Source organism: Lynx rufus, unplaced genomic scaffold, assembly GCF_022079265.1.
Source record: "Lynx rufus isolate CCGP_SWC_20201006 ecotype Redwood Valley unplaced genomic scaffold, mLynRuf1.p SCAF_3, whole genome shotgun sequence".
Classification (NCBI taxonomy): Eukaryota; Metazoa; Chordata; class Mammalia; order Carnivora; family Felidae; genus Lynx; species Lynx rufus.
Window position 1 is genome coordinate 194531038 of NW_025814845.1, and position 21427 is coordinate 194552464.

The 21427-nt window shown below is 40.9% G+C and overlaps 1 protein-coding gene across 1 annotated transcript in view; it reads left to right on the forward strand.

Moving 5' to 3' along the window:
* Positions 1 to 21427, forward strand: part of VEGFC (vascular endothelial growth factor C) — a 110444-nt gene that overhangs the window by 70958 nt on the left and 18059 nt on the right. Inside the window, exons 2-4 of the mRNA XM_047091166.1 lie at positions 2941 to 3154; positions 4592 to 4782; positions 19230 to 19381. Coding sequence (XP_046947122.1) covers positions 2941 to 3154; positions 4592 to 4782; positions 19230 to 19381 — 557 coding nt within the window. The remainder of the gene's footprint in view (positions 1 to 2940; positions 3155 to 4591; positions 4783 to 19229; positions 19382 to 21427) is intronic.

The following is a 21427-nucleotide window of genomic DNA, read 5'->3' on the forward strand; positions in this document are numbered from 1 at the left end:
CTTTTCTCAATTTTTTTTATATTGCATTTTTTCTATTTGGAATGCTATGCTTATATTTTTCTCCTATTTGTCTACTGAGTGACAGTGTTTTCTGTCATAGATACAAGTATTGTTATTTTCCCTTCTTTTTATTTATTTTGAGAGTGAAAGAAAGCGCAAGCAGGGGAGAGGCAGAGAGAGAGAGAGGAGAGTGACAATCCCAAGCAGGCTCCACACTGCCAGTGCAGAGCCCGACACGGGGCTCGAACTCCCAAACCAGGAGATCATGACCTGAGCTGAAATCAGGAATCGGACGCTTAACTGAATGAGCCACCCAGGCACCCCTGTTATTTTCCCTTCTTAATTTGAAGTACAAATTAAAACTTAAAATAACAACTTAAAACTTAAAATAATAATTGGAAGTCCCTCCTTGCTACTACCTTTTATCTTAATGGCCTGGGGTGCACATTTCATTGTGGCGTGTAACACTGGAGTGTGGTCCCACAGCCCTTCCTGGCAGAGTGCACACTCATGCCTGTGCCTGTGAGATTCATGTGATCAGCTGAGGTCACATCCTGACTTTATTTCTGGCCGAATTATGGAGAAAAGAATCCCGGGGACCCACCAGTCACACAGACCCGTGTTGCTTCTGTTGGTTCAAGGGCTTTTCAAGCAAGCAGCGGCAGCCAGAAACCCATCCATAGCATTTCACTTCCGGTAGCAATGACCAAACATTGGCCCATGTACTTCTGCAAACTTTCCTTCCAGTTGCAATCCTTTTCCATTACGACACATTTTGAGTCTTGAATGTCGTGTCATGTGTGAGATTTTCTTGAGACAAATATTAAGAGTTGAGAGACTGTGTGAGGATATGTGGTCACTTTCGCCTAAGCTGGGATCTGTCCATCCCCACCCGCCATGTTGCCAATGGAATTACTCTGGGTATAGCTGCCTGGCATGTCAGGAATCACCCTATATATTCCAGAAGGTAATGGATTAATATCAGTATTTTTAAAACAAAGACCTAAAGACATTAAGTGATATGCCCCAATTACACAATTAATGAAGAAAGGGAAAATCCTGAAATTAATAGCCAATTTTATTATCTAAAAGAAAGGAACACATTTCATAATCTACTGCCTAGGAGGCTCTATAATGATAAAAGGAAATCATGTTAGATGCTGTTTCTCAAAACACAGTACAAATAGCACCTACATCAGAATAACGTTGATTATTCAAAGTCATGGTGAAAAGACTTTCAATTAAATAGCATTTTGATTTTTCAAAGCAAATATTTCAATTTTGTACATCAAAAATTAGACAGGAGAAACCTGTAACCTGCTAGAATGTGGAGTGTTGACCTCCATCTGAGACAGGCGGGGCAGTTCCTGCATTGAACAGCTCTCCGGCTGACCCCTGTGCGCGCCCCACTTGAAGAACCAATGTCTGAAGTGTTTGCTTCCATGTTTAGACCTCCATATTTATGAAAGCATAAACTAAACTTCTGATGTTGTAGTTCCCTTTGTATACAAAGTTAAATAATGTCCCATTTTCCCCAAATTTCAAAGTATGATTTAGAAAACTGTTGTTTTTCATAGCTATGGTAACTACCTGAATATAACTGTTTTCAGTTTATTTATTTATTTTGCGAGAGAGGGGGATTGTGTGTGCGAGAGAGAGGGGGGCGGAGAGAGAATCCCAAGCAGGCTCCACATCACCAGCACAGATCCCAGTGCAGGGCTCAAACCCACAAACTGTGAGATTATGACCTGAGCCCAAATCGGACACTTAACCAGCTGAGCCACTCAGATGCCCCAGTAACTACCTGAATATAACTTGGAATGTTCGACTTAATTGGATACACTAATGTAGACAATCACGTATAAGCAGAATTCACCTTCTCTGGATCGTTTCGTGTCTTTTTCGTAGCAAAATAAATCTTCAGTGTCAACATTTTTGGGAATACTTGGAGGTTCTACCAAAATACATACCTAAATGTGATACTTTTGTTGAAGTCCCTTTCTTCATGGGATTATTTATTCTAAAGTAACTTCTGTAAAATTAGATTCCTAATTCCAAGCATCCTGCTTAATTATATTATATTGATGCTGGTAATTAAAAGTGAAGCAAAGGATTACAGCGGACTACGGTTTATATGTGCTGAAGGCTAATACGAGCTTGAATCAATTTTCTAACTTAAAATTTGCCAATTAGGTAAAACTGTATATCGAACAGGCTACTTTAGAAATTGTTTTTAAAATTATGTCTCACAAAATTTTTGTCTTAAGACCCAAATATATATTTTCCAAATTTGGTTGTGGTACTTAATTTCATTTTTAATTGTGGTATTGATTCAAACTAAAATATGAATATAATTTTACCAAGAAAAGTTAAAATTCAGGGATAATTGATAATATATTTTTTAAAATTTTTTTGTTTATTTTGAGAGAGTGAGGAGGGGGGAGGGGAAGCGGGGAGAGAGAGAATCCAAAGCAGCCTCTGTGCTGTCAGCGCAGAGCCCAACATGAGGCTGGATCCCATGAACCATGAGATCATGACCTGAGCTGAAACCAAGAGTCAGACACTTAACTGACTGAGCCACCCAGGCGCCCTGATTTTTTTAATTTTTTTTTTAATGTTTATTTATTTTTGAGAGAGAGAGAGAGTGTGAGCAGGGGCAGGTCAGTAACAGAGACAGAGGGAGAGACAGAACTCGAAGCGGGCTCCAGGCTCTGAGCTGTCAGCACAGAGCCCGACGCGGGGCTCGAACTCACGAACTGTGAGATCATGACCTGAGCTGAAGTCGGACACTTAACCAACTGAGCCACCCAGGCGCCCCAGGCACCCCAATTTTTAATAAGGATCTGGCATACATAACATTAAACCTACAGGTTTTTTGCGTGCATTATTTCCAAATCCCCTAATCTGAGAAATGACCGATCTTGCGTGTTTCTTTGATAGGCATATGCCGGCAGAGAGCTGGAGGAGCGACTGCGGTCCGTGTCCAGTGTCGATGAACTCATGACCGTACTCTACCCAGAATATTGGAAAATGTACAAGTGTCAGTTAAGGAAAGGCGGCTGGCAACAAAATAAAGAACAGCCCAACATCAATGCAAGAACAGAAGACACTGTAAAATTTGCTGCAGCACATTATAATGCGGAGATCTTGAAAAGTAAGCATGGGAAGAAAAATATTTGATAAGCTTCAGTCAGCCCAGTGAAAGCTGCTAGTGTGTTTTCTTTCTTTTTAATTTCAGTGTTTGTACCACTAAAGCCCTTTAGGGCTGAAAGCAGACAACAGAAATAAAGGTTTTCAAAATATAGCATTTTATGACTTCACCGTGAGTGGTTAAGAGGATTTCTAGAAATATAAAGAATAGAAATGTGGATGCATATCAACACGTTTTTTTTTCAATTGAGGTGATATCCCAATGCAAAATTTTCAAAAGGTGAAGATATATTTTACACACTCTGTAAGCATTTAAGCATTCTATGTCTTACAAAATAATTGCACAGAAATGTTTTGATTTGGATTCAGAAATGCTCAATTTCTAAATCACCCCAAATCATCTTTCCAATGACTTCTTCTTGCCTTGTTTCTTGATAGCTGGACTTTGGGAAAGCTACTAAAAGATCTAGCAGAAAGAGTCACAAAAAATTACGATGCCGGGTAAAGTGGCATGGTATAAATTGGTGGGCTACTTTTAAAAAATAAGTCCCTTCGGTTGTTAGATATGAATCGCTCTCAAGGTTTGAGACTGCAATTTATTTTCAAAACAAACACACACAACATGGCTTCACGGTTGAGTAACCAATAGCTTCCACGCTTTTTTTCTAAAAATTTTACTTGAGGGCAAATAGGGGAAAAATAAGCTAAAACATGTTAAGAAGTACGTCACCTATAATGCAGTAGTTAAAAGGTCAGCAGTGCTATGGCCAACCCACTAACCCACTGTAAACAGAATTCCAAGAGAGAGCATCAAAGGAACAGAAAAATTAGACTTTCCCGAAAGCACTTAGTTCAGGATCCGGGCCCCACTTGATGGAAAATAACGCCTGCGTTTGAAGTAGCCACGGCCATAACATTACCCAAAGCTGCCAAGCAGCCTGCCTGAAAACCATCTCTGAACGCAGTCCAAACCCATAGCCATTTTCTCATTTATATCTCAGTTTAAAAAGAAAAATTAAGTCACGTTCATATTTGCTCGGAGACCACAAAAATAGTCCACGCTGTAGCCGAAGAACGTGACTTCCTCTCCGCGGGTCCTGCAAATGATTAAATTTTCATCTTCTTGAGCAAAGAAAACCGAGCACAAGTGCTGTAGAAAATCGGTGTCGTTTCAAGAGAGCATAATCCTAATTTTAGCTTGTTACACGGCTGGAGAGATCCGTGTTTCAAGGAAAATATCCGTAGGCGCCCCGTGAAATATCGTAGCATATTCCAGGTCACGGGGCAGCTTAGGATCCCGTCGACTCCTTTTATATTTTTGTAACGTTACATCTCGCGCTTAAATCTGGAACTCTGAAATGGAAAGCCGCTGGCCACTGCCAGAGGCTACTGGCCCTCGCGGGCTTCGTTGTGACTCACGGCCTTCCCTGTGACCCGGCAGGTATTGACAGCGAGTGGAGGAAGACTCAGTGCCTGCCGCGTGAGGTGTGTATAGATGTGGGGAAGGAGTTCGGAGCGGCAACAAACACCTTCTTTAAACCCCCGTGTGTGTCCGCCTACAGATGTGGAGGCTGCTGCAACAGTGAGGGCCAGCAGTGCATGAACACCAGCACCAGCTACCTCAGCAAGACGGTAGGTGGGTGGGTGCCGGGGCTCTGCCCTCCAGAGCCGCCGACGTTCTCGCTGGGAACGAAGTTCATTTCTCAGGGCCCCGCGGTTTGGATGGTACAGTGTCACAGAGAAAGTAACTGATGCTTGAGGAACCCTGTTCGTGGTAGCGGTATCCGAGAATAAAGGCACGTACGAGTGCGTGTCTGAGAGAGAGACACCCGGCTACTTTCCTTTGGCAATAAAACGACTGTCAGGTGCTTAAGTCTTCCGATGATAGAGACACGGCACGAATTACACGTTCAAAATACATGCTGAAATGCGGGTGGGTGTTCTGTGCAACAGGCGTAATACTGAGATGAGCCAGCACCCTGAGCTGAATTGTGTTCGTCTAGGAAGCAAAGGAGATGGTCTGCCGCTCAGTCTCATGGATTCTGAGTTACCTGTGAGGTCCCATCACACGAGACGGGAGGCTTCGAACAGATAGCCCAGAAACGTATCTTAAGGTTGGGTGCTGGGATCTTGGGAGCGGATGCGCTCACCTGCACCGCGGGTCGGCCGTGGAGGAGGCGGCTGGCCGTCAGAGGGCACGTCTGGGCGCTGGTGGTGGCCACGGGGTGTTGTTTGAAGGGGTGTGAGCCACTGGCCTCTGCACAGAGATGTCTGGAGAAGCCCGGGGCCTGGGCCGGGCTGAGGCAGACTCCCCGAACGACAAAACCGTGTTGCCTGAAAGGCTTTTCTGATCCATTTTGGGAGGTGGAATCACACAGGCAGCCTGGCTACATCCAGAACTGTACTTTGACTTGTTTTTTTTCAGTTTGATTTATTTATTTTTGAGAGGGAGACAGAGAGAGTGAGTGGGGGAGGGGCAGAGAGAGAGGGAGAGAGAGAGAATCCCCGGCAGGCTCTGCTCTGTCGAGCGCGGAGCCCGACGCGGGGCTCGAACTCACACACCGTGAGATCATGACCTGCGCCGAAACTAAGAGTCGGGCTCTTAACCGGCTGAGCCACCCAGGCACCCCAAGAACTGTACTCTGACTTTTAAAGTGAAAAATAACCTCAAAAACGGGATGCTCGGTGTGATTTGTACAGTGTGGAACGATAACAGGGTCACGCTTTTAGTCAGATAATGTCTCTACTTGGAACCCGTGTAAGAGAAGCTTCTTCTCGTATAGACCTTGCTGCTCAGAAGTTTGGATCGCACTGATAAAATCTACTCTTATTTTGATAGAACTAAGTGGAAATGAAAGTTAAATTGCCTTTCTGGAAAAAAAAAAAAAACAATCGTATTTCTTTTTATTGCTCGTACACCTGCTGAAGGAGCCAGCTGTTTCAGATACTAAGACTTGCAGGAGGAAACAAAAATTATCAAACTGTATTTTCTATTCAGTTTACCTCTGCCTAAACTCTAAAGACTAAAAACAAAAATGAAAAGGTGGTGCATCGGGGCCTGGCGTCCTCCCTGTTATCATAATTAAGCACAGCCAGAAGGACTTCATTTATTCTTGATGAAGCAGCATACTCCTAAATATAGTCACGCATTTAGAAACTTAATCAGTAGAATGTTTGTGGGCCAAAGCATAACATTCCAGTGCTTGATAAAATTCTGATATTTGAATGGAATAACGTATCATCGTAGTGTTTGAGCACAGCACCTCTTATTCAGTCATTCCCCTCCTTCATCAAACAGTGATTAGAAATCTGGTAGCTGAGAACTGTACATTTACGGTATACTATTCGGAATAAAATGCTACTGATTTCACAGGTTTTACTGGATAATAGGGCTTTAGCTCATCGTAACCCTGAAGTATAACAGGATTTTAGAAATCCTTTTATAGGTGTTGGCACTAAACACCTTCTTTCAAAAATATCGAACTACTTATTCCAGTGGGATAGTCTCTAAAACATAACGCTCATTTTTAAAGAGATGTTAAAATTCAAAATGTTGCTGGCTTTCATATTTTAGCTGAAGCCCATCAAAGGATTTTTGGCTTTCTGTGTTGTCACAGTTAGAGAAAATACACGAGGGTGATTTGGGAAATTACCTTTTTGGAATGCCTTTAATAGAATATATTTGTAAATATTTCCATTAAGCAATATGATATCTACCCTAGATTATATTATTATTGTGGGGTTTGACTTAAGGCAAATAGCAATTTGGTTGACCTTCAAAAAGTCCAGATAAACCAGTTGCATTCTCCAAAGACCAAAGGGCTAGATCTGGTTTAAAAATGGGATGGCATGGAAGAGCGTCAAAAAACAGATTTTGAAGATTTCATGAAATAAAATGTTACCTACTAAGAGCTCATTATTTGTCATCTCAAAAGTGCCTTATTGGATTTGGTTGTTGGGTGAAACTTTATCATCAAAGTGCTCGTGTTGTAAAGGTGAAAAGTTGAGTCATAACTGTTTTAGCATTGGGATGTTGTTTCGTTGGTTCATTTCTTGAAATTCCTGTCTTTTTAGAGTTAATTTATTTTCTCGGTGAAAATCGGTTGCCAGTTGACAATAATGCTGTTTTTCATTATTAATTCCTTCCACAAATTCTTCTATGATGCCTTGTTAAGCTGACAGAAAAAAAAATAGTTTGAAATGAATTTTCTCTGGGGCACCTGGGTGGCTCAGTCGGGTAACTGTCTGACTCTTGATCTCGCCTCAGGTCATGGTTTCACATTTTGTGGGACCAAGCCCTGCGTCGGGCTCTGGGATGACAGTGCGGAGCCTGCTTGGGATTCTCTCTCTCTCTGCCCTCTGCCTCTCTCTGCCCTTCCCCTGCTCACATGCACTCCCCCCTCCCCACTGAAAATAAATAAACTTAAATGAAGTTTCTGTAAAAAAAAAAAGTCTCAGACTTTATAGTATATTATTTATTAAATATTTTCATATTTAAGTTACATATTTCAAAATATATCTTTTTTAGATACAGATGCTCAGATGTTTTGTGTAATAGTTCCTCAGACAAGCTCTTAGTTCCCCAGTACCACGCTCAGCCCAAACAACACCCTGGTCTTGTGGTTTTCCCTCTGGACGCGTGTCTTCATCTCTAGTCAGGAGCACAGGGGTCGTCCTTGACCTCTCCCTTCTCTTGTCACACATCCAGCCTGTCACCAGTCCGATGTTAATTTTGTCCCGTAAGTATCTTGAATCCCCGTGTCTACCACCATCACTCTAGTCCAACATACTTTTCATGCTTTTTCCAGCTAATGAAAAACCAGCCTCTCTGTTCTCCTGCTTCCATTTCCCTTCGATTGTCTCAACTGCCCCCAAACGCGGTATTTTTAAAAACAAAAGTCTGAGGCTGTTTCCAGCATAAAGACCCTTCGGTGATTTCCCACTGCTCTTAGAATACAACCAAACTCTTTATCACAGCCTTGAATGTCTGCTTGGCTCTACAACATGGTCTGACAGAAGTGTCCCTTGTCCTTACTTTTTGTGCTTCTAAATGCTCTAGGCTTCCTTGAGCTCCTTCCACCATGCCCCCTCTGGCCCAGGATCTTTGCTCATACCCTGGCCTTCTGGTCTCCTCCTTGCTGGGGTACCAGTTCTTCCAGTCTCCATCACATGACTCAACAAGTCCCTGGGGGAGATTTATCTGACCTCCTTGATTGGATCCTGTTTCTTTTAAATTCTTTATAGTCTCCCCTACTTTTCTTTCATTGCACTTAACTGCAGCTTATAAATCCATTTGTAACAATATAGCCATTATTATTTGATTAATGTCTGTCTCCTCCTTAAAGCCAAAAGCTTTAAGCTTTAACCCATGTTGTCCATGGGTTACCTGAGTATCTACCACAGAATTAGCATACAACCCCTTTTGGAACCACATAAAAACTGGACCCTCTCACCAGAAAAAATGAAAATATGGACATACCCACAGTATTTACACCAGAGTTCCAAGGATAAGGCTTCCTTACCCTACTCCTTATCTGTTGAACCAGATTTTAAAACTACTGCCTTGAAGGTTAATAATAATAAAATAGTCGGGGCGCCTGGGGGGCTCAGTCGGTTAAGTGTCCGACTTCAGCTCAGATCATGATCTGGCAGTTTGTGAGTTCGAGCCCTGCATGGGGCTGACAGTTCAGAGACTGAAGCCTGCTTCAGAGTCTGTGTCTCCCTCTCTCTCTGCCCCTCTCCCACTCATGTTCCTGTCTCTCCCTCCTTCAAAAATAAGCATTAAAAACAAATAAAATAGTTGATTAACTCACCTGTGTAATTTTATTTATTTTTGAGAGAGAGAGAGAGAGCATGTGCTCTCGAGAGTGGGGAAGGGGCAGGGAGAGAGGGAGAGAGGGAGAGGGAGAGGGAGAGAGAGAGAGAGAGAGAGAGAATATGAGAATCCCAAGGAGGCTCCATGCTTTTAGTGCAGAGCCTATCATAAGGTTCAGTCCCACAAACTGAGAGATCATGACCTGAGCTGAAATCAAGAGACAGAGGCCCAACCAACTGAGGTACACAGGTGCCCCAACTCACTTGTGTAATTTTTAAATAAATGGATCCTATTGCCTAACAAAAGTATATGCTGTCAATTTTAGAACAGTATTTCTAAATGTCTGTTTTTTAACAGATAGAAAATTCTCCCACTTTCTTTTCCCATTCATAGATGGCGAGAGCAACAGTTACCATTCTAGGGGTGCCTTGGTGGCTCAGTTGGTTAAGTATCCAACTTTGGCTCAGGTCATGATCTCCTGGTTCCTGAGTTCAAGCCCCACATCAGCTCTGCACTAACGGTGTGGAGCCTTACTTAGGATTCTCTCTCTCTCCTGCTATCTCTCTCTTCCCCTCCCTCTCCCTTCCTCCCTCTCTCACTCTCTCAAAATAAATAAATAAACTTAAAAATCACCATTGTATTCCTCTTACTGCTGTCTTACTAAATACATGCTTACTTTACACAATATGTGCCAAATAGATCTCAGGAGTGCCTTGAGTAAAATCTAAACTTGGGAAACATAACATCACTGTTAGCAAACAAAATCAATAAATGTAGTCTTCAGTTGATCATTGGTGGTTTTTCTGTGACCAGTGCATATTTGTTTCCTGCAGTGGCATGATTAGGTCCCATGTTGACTTCATTGGTGCCAGAGTAAAAGCATTTATTCAAGGATGAGTATGTATGCACAACAGCACACACGCTTCTCTGTCAAGTTGGAAGCCTCACGTGGGTGCAGGCTTCAGAACGTTATAAGGCTTCCAGGCTAAGAAGAACATTTAGTGCTAAGTTTAAGGTATGTGTAGGTGAACTAGAATTTGGTCCAGTATATTTTTCTACAGGAAAACTACATCTACTTTAGATCATATGGAATCAGTTCTCAGTGTGTTTCATCCTCTTGCACCTCTAGCCTTCACAGAATTTAGGTGTACTAGTATAACAGACTTATGATGTTCAAATCATTTCACCTGCCTCCTCCAGTCATCTGCTCCTATGAAAAATCAAGAATTTACCTATAACATTTTTGAGATCTGGTTCCCTGCTGTTGGTTTTGTGTTGTTTTCTCAAGTTTTTTTAGATCCTTTTTGATAGGCTTGATATGTGCAATAATCATAATTCTTATAAGTTCTGATCTACAGAGCACTAGTGTTTTTAAACGTTGTATGCATCACTGTAACAGCAGGCTAGATCTCATCTCCGCACTTCCCTTTGCGGAAGAGTTGCAGAGTTTGAATTAAAAATTTGAAATGTGTTGAAAACAAGGTACTTAGCCCTCAAAGTTCTGCCCCAGGACATGTTCTTTTCTGACTCCACACTCTTTCCTTGGGTTTCCTCATCCACACTATTTTGCTCTTCATGGGGATTACTCCAAAATCCTTATCTCCAGCCCAGACTTCTCTCGCGGTTCCCATACTCGACCCTGTGACTCCGCTTCCTCTTTGACGATCATGGAAAGTGTGTGCCCCACTGGAGTTTACGACCTGTTCCCGGACAGCCACCCCACCTATGCAAATAGACAAGCAATAAGCCCTTTCCTCTTCCAGTATTCTCTTAGTAAATAACACCCCTCATCTTGTGGGTTAAATAAGTTATTCTTCCTTTCACTACAAGCCCAATCAATTCCTGTTAAATCTAGCTTCCAGACATGGCTAGAATCCATCTGGTGTCTTCATCCTGCTGATCCCACTCTGATCTAGGCCACATTCATCAATCACCTGGGCCAGCCAGCCTAGTAACTGGTCCCATGTCTCCACTCTTACTTCCCTCTAGTCCATTGGCTACATTATAGCAGTAAGTTTTCTCTTTGCTAAATGCTAAATCAGTTATTGCCCATGCTAGCACCGTTCTTATTGGTCGATGCAAATGTTCTAAGTCATTAAGCATTTTGAGCAGCACTCTCCTTTAGGTGTCTTCTTTAGGTTAAATCCATCAACACGGTTCGCTAGGCCCTCTGTGATCTGGCTGCCACCTAAATCTGTAGCCTCAGTGGTCACTGCTTTTCCCCCCAAATATTGCTTTCCACAAGAACCCAAATGCTTTCACTCCTTCAATTATGTCAGTATCTCTTAGCCTCGAAGTCACTACAATACTGTCCTTTGTGTTTGAACATCTCCTTATATACCACCTTGACCTCCCATACTCATCTAGCTAATTTCTACCCATCTTTAGGCCTGGATAAGAATGTCACTTCCAAGGCATTGTGTTGTCTGCCCCATAGCATCCTTTATTGCCCATATAACATCATTATCTATTCTGTCAGACTGTTTTAGTCCCTGAGCCCTAAGCTCCATGAAAGCAAAGATTGTGTTTGGTTATTACGCTGGAGCACAGCACAGTCATTGGCACGTAGGAAACGCTAAGCACTCAATTGAATGAATACAGGAAAAAGAACAGATTTGAGGCCAAGGGTAGAGCTGGGAATATGCCGATTTTGAAAACTCTGAGTGATATTTATGTGGAGAAAGGAAGAAGATTGGGCAGGTAACTCTAGAATTCTATAACAGTGATGGGATCCCTAGCTATAGATATAAGAGGAAACATCATATTGATAAATGTTGTCTGAAGCCATGGTGTACTTGTTACTATGGAGAGAATTCATATAAAAGCCAGTGCCAAGGGAAAGCCAACATTCAGTCATATAGTACCACCCGTTTCTCTTCCTAATTTTATAATATCATCCCTTCTCCCACCCAAATAATCCACTCAGATAGTTTTTAATAGTAAAAACAATTATTTTCATTTAAATTCAGTTAAGTGTGGTGAAGTACCCACTATGGGTGCTTCATACCCTGTTGTATTAATGGGTATATAGTCATGTATGGACCCTGCACTAACGGAGCTTACAATTTAGCAGGGAAAATCAGCATTTATCAAGCAAATAAAAGTAGCCTAAGTGTTGTAAAGAAGAAATAAATGCAAGGGTTTATGGAAATGCATATCAAGGAGGACAAGGCGTGAAACTCCTGAAGGCAATGTTTTCATGCATGGTTTAACATTTTCACTAATATTGCAGCTTATAGAGGTTTATACCTAATACCTTTCCTAAGTGTATTTTTTATTATATTTTCAGTGTACTATAAATGGGAGCATGTGATGATCTCTTTCAAACATAAAAGGAAGTTTCTAACTGCTGTTTTTTCTGACGGGGATGAAAAAAAAAAAAAGTTGTTTTGTCAAAGGAGTTCCAGACACAACTTTTAACAACAAAAATCACCAACTAGAATCATAAATTTTAAAGACAATGTACCTTAGGTGATATAAAACCCAACTTTTTTTATAGAAACTTCCTTAGAATTCTTTTTAATAGGGCTCAACGAAGGGCAGGTTTCTAGAATGTGCGAGGAAACCAGCCATTTGAAAAGTGAAACCACATGCCCTAAGCATTCCAGCGTGAACTAATAGGTCACAACTGCTTTCAAAGTCCTCCCTGCTATCTGCTTCAGAGAAGTAAACGGGGTGGGTGTCTTTCTGACCTCCTTCATAAACATGCGCCTTCAGTCTATTTTCTTACGAGAAGTTGTATATTTAAGGGATATGACCAAAAACCAGAAAGTGAATTTTGCAGGAGATAAATTATTTGATGACTCAAATAAAAGCAGAAGAAGGTCATCTCCTTTGGAGCCAAACACTTGGATTAAAAAGTTATCTAAATGTTAGTATTTACCTTACATGGTTTTTCCAAAGATAGGAATGAAGAAGAAAAACTACAGAGCCCATGGGGCTTCTCTGGAAATCCTGGGGTTAGAGCTCAAGAGACTATACCCTCTTTGCTGTGTTTTTTAGTGCCAGCAGAAGGAGCCCGCTCACTCTGGAAGCTGGGCCTCCTCTGGTCCATGCTGATGGATACGGACAGCAATATTTAAAATTCTGTGTTGCCATCCAAAAAAAAAAAAAAAAACTTACATTTTTAATTATTCCATAAAGAAATAATATAAGCATATATATTAGCAAAAACATTCCAGATTGTATCTGAGTTCAACTGCATGCTTCATAAAATGTTCTTTTACAGCAAAATTTATTTAAACCCGAGTAAAAATGTGCAACTATGGAATCAAACTGCGAGGTATTATTTTGTACTGCAGCAGTTCGGAAGATTCCACTCGTATGTATTCAACAAGTGGAATGTGATTTGTTTGGAATCTCTAGCTAATTAATATTTGGCAAGCGCAGTTGTTGGAAATCAGGTTTTGTCCAGATGTATGTGGGGAAAAGCTCTCTACCATACCAGTTATCAGAAGTGAAAGAAGAACGTTTGCCTGAAGGAAAAAAAAAACGCATCTGTTAAAAATACCTTTTTTCCAACTCCAGGCACTGTGATCCTGTGTACAAAACTGATTCAGTGTTTCTAAAACTCCTGAATTAGGGTTTTTAACTATAGCATTGTTTATGCATTTTATGTATAACATTATATAAAATTAATTCCATCCCAAATGGCAATCTGTTCTTCCCAGACCCGATTTAAGTTCTATATCCCCTTGACAGTAGTCCTGTGGTTGGTCTGCTCACTTGATAAGCTGACAGTGAACCCTCAATTTTTAACTTTTCCCATTTTTAGGATTTACTTAAGTGCTGTGTGGTTTCCCTATATCATCTTACGGTCATTAACTATACTCTCCAGAAGCTCCAGATTGCCTCTATACTTAATTAATGGACTCAAGATTGGAATATTTAAATTAAATATGGCAACGCGACATGCTATGAAAAGAAATTGGTTATATTTTGGGGGTATAAAAATGTCGTAAAAGGCAGCATTTTTTTGTTTCATATTTGTACCCACACAGACATTCCCTTAAAATGTAATACTAAACTGTAGTCCAGGATCTCGTCAGTAAGGAAGTTCTACACCTTTTTCTTGAATAGCCTGCAAGATAAGTAGAAATAGGAATTGTTGTTTTACAACTGTTGCTAGGCTGGTATAAACAGCCTATTGTTTCAAAATGTGGCTTTATTTGAAGTCCATTCTTGTTGGTGAGAATTGACTATTAAATACTCTTATTAAAGAATTCCAGTAGATAACAACTGGGAACCATTCAGTTGGAAATGCTTGGCGTTTCCTCTTTTTTATTGCAGCTTTACTGAATACACAGATTTTTTTTTTTCCCAATGTCCAGGCTTATTTAAATGCCACCTTTATATAAACCTTTTGATCTCTAAAACCAGCAACTCCTCAAACACATATGCAGATAGTATGGGTCCATTATGAATTATATTACTCCTTAAATCCTAACTTAGCTACAAGCTATTATCATGTACTGTTCAAGAACAATTCACTTTATAGCATAAAACTATTTTAGGAAAATCACCACGTTCAAAATATCCAAGTATAAATGTCATCATCCTCAATTAGGATTGACTGAGTATACATATACACATGGAATTGTTAGCTAATGCTGAACATAATACATAAATTTTGCACTCTGTGAGCTTAAATATAAAGTAGAGAATACCGTTGTGCACACATTAAGGCACAAAACAGTCTGACAACGGTATGAGGATAGTTGTTTTATTGAAATATAAAGAATTTATCTGTTGTTGCAACAGTGATGTGCCGGAGAGACCTTGACTCTTTTGAGAGAAAATTATACTGACTGTGTTGGTTCAGATCTTTATATAATGGCAAGCACAGATTTCAAGAGAGTTAAACTGCAGGTTCTTGCTCACGAACGGCATTTGTGATAAACGATTTGATAGTTTAAAAATTCTAACATGGTATCATATGTGTATATGTGTGTGTCTGTATGAGAGAGAGAGAGGGGGCAGGGGAGAGAGAGTTGCATGGGGCAAGAGCCACTGATTGATGAGAAGTTGTCATGGCACTTGGTACTCGGCATCTTGTTGGTTCTCAATAAGGAGTTACTGAAAACTAAACAAGGTAACATGTCAAATCGTTGGGATTCATCTACCAAAGATTCAGATCAATTTTGAAGGAGAACCACTGTTCAGAGAACACCGCTATGACATCACCACCAGTATTATCCCTATTTTATGGATAACAAAATGGAGGCAAAGGGAAATGGGATAATTCTTCCAAGTCACGGAAATAGTAAATTGCGGATGCAGGACTCAAATGTCTGTGTTTCTAAGACTTGGTTCTTGGTTACTCTTCTAACGCTAGTAAAGGAGAGAGGTTGCTGGTTATTTGGAAATTACATTTAATGATTGGGGGGGCTGTGAGTTTATAAAGTGATTCAAATTACTCATTTTTCATTGTCGTTCAAACAAGTTTACCGTTTCTAAAGCACATACTATCTGATTAGGGAAAAGGGCCTGTGGACACTCATCATAATGTGGGGATTAAATATAGCTATATAAAATTTACAAATGGATCTGGAAGGAAGGAAACGGAATTTATCATACTTCTTAAACAGGTGGTGGAAACCTTATAATCATTTTAAATGAGAAAAGTCAGTCAATCCACACACTTAAGACCAGTGCAGGAAGAAACTGGAAAATGAAAGAGGCCTCTTCAATACATGACAAGAGCCACAATAGGTACCATTGTGCCTGAATGTACACACATACGGCACGCTCTCCTATATTTGGGAAGTTGATAGATGAATAAAACTTATTTATCAAGAACCTTCTACTTTTAATATTGGTCAAGGCATCTTTCTCTGGACCCTTATATTTTGTCCACACTGACACACTCAAGTAGAGAATTTAAAAAAGGCTGTCTGAAAAACTCAGGTAAAAATTTGGAGTCAGAAGATGTGTTTCAAGAGAAGGGACTTTTTTTTTTTTTACTTTATTTTTTCAGCCTATTTATTCCTTTCACCCAAATTAACTGAATTCCGCTGCCCAGTTGCCTGCCTAGACCCAAATAAGAGAAATGAAACATAAGTAATTAAAATTTGGGGGTTTTATTTATTTCACAAGTAAATTTTTCTCTCACGTTCTACTGTACTTTTAATACTTATGAATGTAGTTGTACTTATGAATGTAGTTGTAGTACTTAGCAGGAAAAAAGAGTTCTCTAACAGCGATTTTCTTTTACTGCCTGTTTACCTGTCCCTTTGTGCCTTTAGTCAGTGACTTCACAGACCCCAATCTCTTCCACCCCTTGGAAGTGTACAGCCAGGCTTTTTTTTTTCCAGGAAGATGCTTTCTTAATGCAGAAGAGTGTTCCCCTCCCACTAGAACATTCTTCAAAGCCCCAGTTCCTAAGTGTACACTTGGGACTCCAGGGCGGGTCCTGACTGTGGACGTCATCCCCCCAGCAGTGGCTGGAGGGGACAGATCTCTCTTTGCCCTTGGGAAACCTTGCCAGGGTGGCCTCTGGGAGGTAGCAGTCCCTGAGGGCGGGGAACATCAGGCAAGCTTGCACAGCAGCGGGGTCTCAAACTGCACCTCCCCCGTCCCTCTCAGGCCCCCGGGCTGCCGCCTGTCACTGGAGACAGTGCCAGATCCCCAAGTGATTCCATGCGTTCTGTAAGCAAACACCGCTCCCCTGGCCTGAGCCCACTGAGCGCTTTCCCTCTGATCCCGAGAGGTCTGTCTTCACCCCCTGCCCCGCCCTGCTCCGGTCCCACAGCCAGACCCCCCACAGGGCCCAGAGCTGCTCTGCTACCCCGTCCGTCGACCTGTCCTAAGGCTTCATTCCCCCAAGACATCGGACCCTGTGACCACACACGCCTTTCTGAAGCTCTCCTGTCTTCCTTTGGCTTCTCTTGGTCAACCAGTAAGCCCTCCTGGCTCTGCGTCTTCATTCCTTCTTCTTCCCAGACATAGTTACTATTTGCCTTTCCCACCCCTTCATGATGCACCTGTTCCCCAGGCTTCTGTCAGACATTTTCCCCTTCATTCAGAGTGATCTCCCCAAGTAATCTCATCGGGGTCCAAGATGTCAAGAAGGGCTTTCATATCGATGGCTTTGAAGTGTCTGTCCTAGGCTCTAGACACAAATCCAACTGCCTGGTAGACCCAAGTTCTTAGGATTTTGTCAGCCAGCCTGTGCATCCTACCATTTCTACTATTACACAAGGTTTACATAATTTTTAAATTTTATACATATAAAAATTGAATAAGTAGTTTATGAAACATACATTTCTTCTGTTCCACTGGTTCTATGCTAGGGTCCAGAGATGCGATAAGAAGCAGAAAAACTGTAGTATATATAGACACTGCAGAAGTCTGTCTCTTAAAATAGTTTTACCTAGTGCAAAGGATTTCTACCAGGGGGACCTTTCATCTAGTAAAAGGTGTCTTCCAATCTGCATAAACGAATGTCCTTTTAGAGAAGTGACTGGTCAAAGCCATAATACTGGGATATGTTGAGGTCATCTGTTGAGATTTATCTGTGTATCATGGGCAGTATTCTGGAGGAGATCTAGAATCTTGAGAATATGTGCAAAATATAAAAAATATAGCAATCAGTACGCATATCACACTCATTGACGTTAACGTATGTCATTTTATAACCATCCCATGGACAGTGGGTCAGATGTTTCCTCAACTTGACTGATTTTTAAAGAAATATACAGCTTAGATAAGTTAAATGACTTTTCCAAGTTTACACAACTTACAAGTGGGGTTGGTAATAAAACTGCCCTGTTGGGGTGTGGCCTTGTGCCCCTTCCTCCTAAGGCACCTGTGCTAACAAAGTAGCTGAATTTTTCAATGACTATACAATAAATGTATTTCAAATGTAGAAAATGTGCATTTTATAATTTAGGTATCTCTGTGTTTCATCCTTCAAATTCCATGTCCATGAATCTCCCTGTAAGACTAAATGGGCAACTAATTCAATTCCCTGAAGATTTCCAATGATCTTCAAGTGTTGGCTTGGAAGGACAGTGAGGGGCTGGATCACAAGGCTCTGGAGTTTGTCATCATTTTTAGCCCTGCTCAGATTGCCAGAAAGACAGTAACACCAAAGCCATTCAGCTATCGTCCTATTACTCAGACGGATCTTATCAAGCACATAATGGCCAGGACTTCACTTTTACCATGATTATTGAGAAGTTAGATTTTTTTAAATTTTTTAAATGTTTATTTAGTTTTGAGAGAGAGAGACAGAGCACGAGCAGGGGAGAGGAAGAGACAGAGAGGGAGACACAGATTCTGAAGCAGTCTCCAGGCTCAGAGCTGTCAGCACAGAGCTCAACGTGGGGCTCGAACTCAGGAACAGTGAGATCATGACCTGAGCCGAAGTCAGATGCTTAACCAACTGAGCCACCCGGGAGCCCCTGATCAATTAGAATTTAAGAAACTTAAGATTTTAAATCCACTCAGTTTTACTTAACCATTAATTTATTTGTAAATTCAACTTAAAACACTGACTTTGGCGAAGGAAGAGATGAATTGAAGTTCCCATAAACAAGGCATTCGGAATGAGACTTTAAATTTTCAGACTCTAACCCACAACCACGTATCATGTCCTACCTTATTTTAAGCTTATTATTTTCATAATGCCTGTGACAAAAGAGCAGAAACAAAGCTTTATCTACTAAGTGATGAATGTGTTTATTTTCTTTTAAACCTAATAAATTCATAAGATTATCTTGGACAAATGTAAAACTACTTTGAGGTGGAAATTTAGTTTGGAATGAAAATCAATTTCACATCTATGTATTTTATGTCTCTGTATTGAGTTTACATAGAATAAGACTTAACCAAAGATCTCTAGGTTGTGTGGCCAACAGCTGTTTACTCTCATAGAAACAAAGATATTTATATCTGTGCCACTTTTTAATAACCCCTGGAATAATCGAGGACTCCGTAAAAATGCTTTTTCCCCCAAACACCCTGGTCCCTTGCATCTCTGCTCCATAATCATTAGCCGGTTATCAAAATTCTAATATGCTTTACAGTAGTGACACGAGAGAAGCATATGGACTATTTATTATTCTGATAAAGGATACTTACTGATTTGAAGCAAAACGGTTTTTATGTCGTAATCATGAAACAACTTTTGCGTCCTGCATATATCACGAAGCACTACCTATCATAAAGAATTAATCTCACTTTTTTTGGACTCCGACATTTACCATAAAAATGCTTTCTAGCATCTATATAATTTTTTCTTCTTTTTGTCCCTTCTTTGTAGTTGTTTGAAATTACAGTGCCTCTCTCTCAAGGCCCCAAACCAGTAACAATCAGTTTTGCCAATCACACTTCCTGCCGATGCATGTCTAAACTGGACGTTTACAGACAAGTTCATTCAATTATTAGACGTTCCCTGCCAGCAACACCACCACAGTGAGTATGAATTAAATCTATTTTTCTGCATCCTCTACTATATAAAATTATTTTCAAGTAAGCACAGTTTATCAAAAGAACTTTTGTGAAACTTGCTATAATATACTTTGCATCAAATGCAAAAGACAAATTGGAGAGTGCACCACGAAAACAAAGTCAAACTCAAACCAGGAAGCCCTTCGTATAGACCATCTAGTTAACAGTATAAAGCAAGTATTTCTATGGAGTGACACACATCCCCCCAATATTCCTCTTATAAGTAATTTAGCCTAGTTGATCTAACATCCATGAAATCAAGTGTGCGAACTCATAAGTGACGTTTTTACAGCTAAAAACATTTAAGCCTCAGTAAGATTTTTGGTCCCAAACAAAAAGTAAATAGGAAAAGATTATTTTACATCTATTAGCATTCACTTGTCTTTTTTCAATCTCAGTTGTTTTTCTCTATCTGTTCGTATTGTTTATTTCAACGTTTATTTATTGTGGGACAGAGAGAGACAGAGCATGAACGGGGGAGGGACAGAGAGAGAGGGAGACACAGAATCGGAAACAGGCTCCAGGCTCTGAGCCATCAGCCCAGAGCCTGACGCGGGGCTCGAACTCACGGACCGTGAGATCGTGACCTGGCTGAAGTCGGACGCTTAACCGACTGCGCCACCCAGGCGCCCCCGTATTGTTTATTTCAATTGGTTATTGAAATACTGATGAATTACCTGAAAGAATTTTCTCTTACTGTTATCCCAAATTAACATTCAAAGTACCATTTGTTACTCAAATTCCTTTCTCATCAAATTTTTTAGGCTCGTAAATGGCGGCATTTGCTGCATTAGATCACAAAGAAGGGGCTGGAGAGGCATCAGGTGTGGACTCTATGAATAGTGTAGACTGAATCATTATGCATCATCATCAAAAATCTAGGAACTTTTCAGCTCGCTACCCCAAAATGAGGATTCGGCTCTTTGATCTTTAGGATATCCAATGCATGTGAATAAAATTTACTGAACTTCGACATCTATAACAAACTGTTCAATAAATTGATGGGCAAACCTATACATTACCAAAAAAAGTGTAGCCTTGCATTTTAGGGGATGTGACAATAAATGTGAGATGCTGAGAGCATTTTTTCCCCATTCCTGCTTTACTTAGTACGGCAGATAGGGGCCTGATCTTTCCAGGAACACTTAAACTAAGGATAGCATCATTTGAGTGAAGTCTGTCCTCCACGTGAGAACAAAAAGGTCTTACAGGCCTCTGTAAATAAGCTGATGCCACCATACAGGAGGACGAGTACCCCCCAAAGTTATCGTGTGTGCGAGTTCACCCACGCAGCTCAGAAAGTCGCACCCCTAGCCCCTGTGGCCACTCGTCCGTTCTCAGCACCTCGGCCATTATCCCCGTGCTGGCTGTCCCCAACATTATGGTTTAAGACTGACTTAACATATATCTACATCTCCTCTATTGCTGTTTGTATCAGATATAATGGGTACAAAACCCAAAGATTAATTCTGTTTATTTCTACGTTATTCATAGCACTTTTCTCTCATATTCTTTGAGGCCTTGAAATCACACGGTTGTCATTTGCTTTTTTGTCCTGATTTTATTTGGGGGGATGGGGGAGACGGGAGATATTTGCTCCAACCTATATACATGTAGTTCCTTTCTATCACTGCCATCCTGGCTCACATCATCCTACATGCAGACCTCATCTAATGCAGCGGTGTCGATACCCGTTTTCTCATGCCAGAACTTTCTCCAGCTCCCGTGTGATGTCACAAGTAAGCTTTAAAAGGCCTCACTTCCTTCGTGTGACCAGAAACTGTCGGTGGCTTTCAGCTGCTCAAAGAACTGAGCACAGATTTCTCACCTCCTTGTCCTGTAATCAGCCTTCCTTTCTTGTTTCGCTTCTCATTTCTCACCAAGGCTGGGTTTCACCAAGTCTTATTCCCTGAACACCAAACTCATTTCCTGCTCTGTTTGTCCTTTCTATTCTGGCCCTGGCTTACAATAAATTCCCTTTTTTTCCTGCCTTCCCAAAGCCCTGTCCAC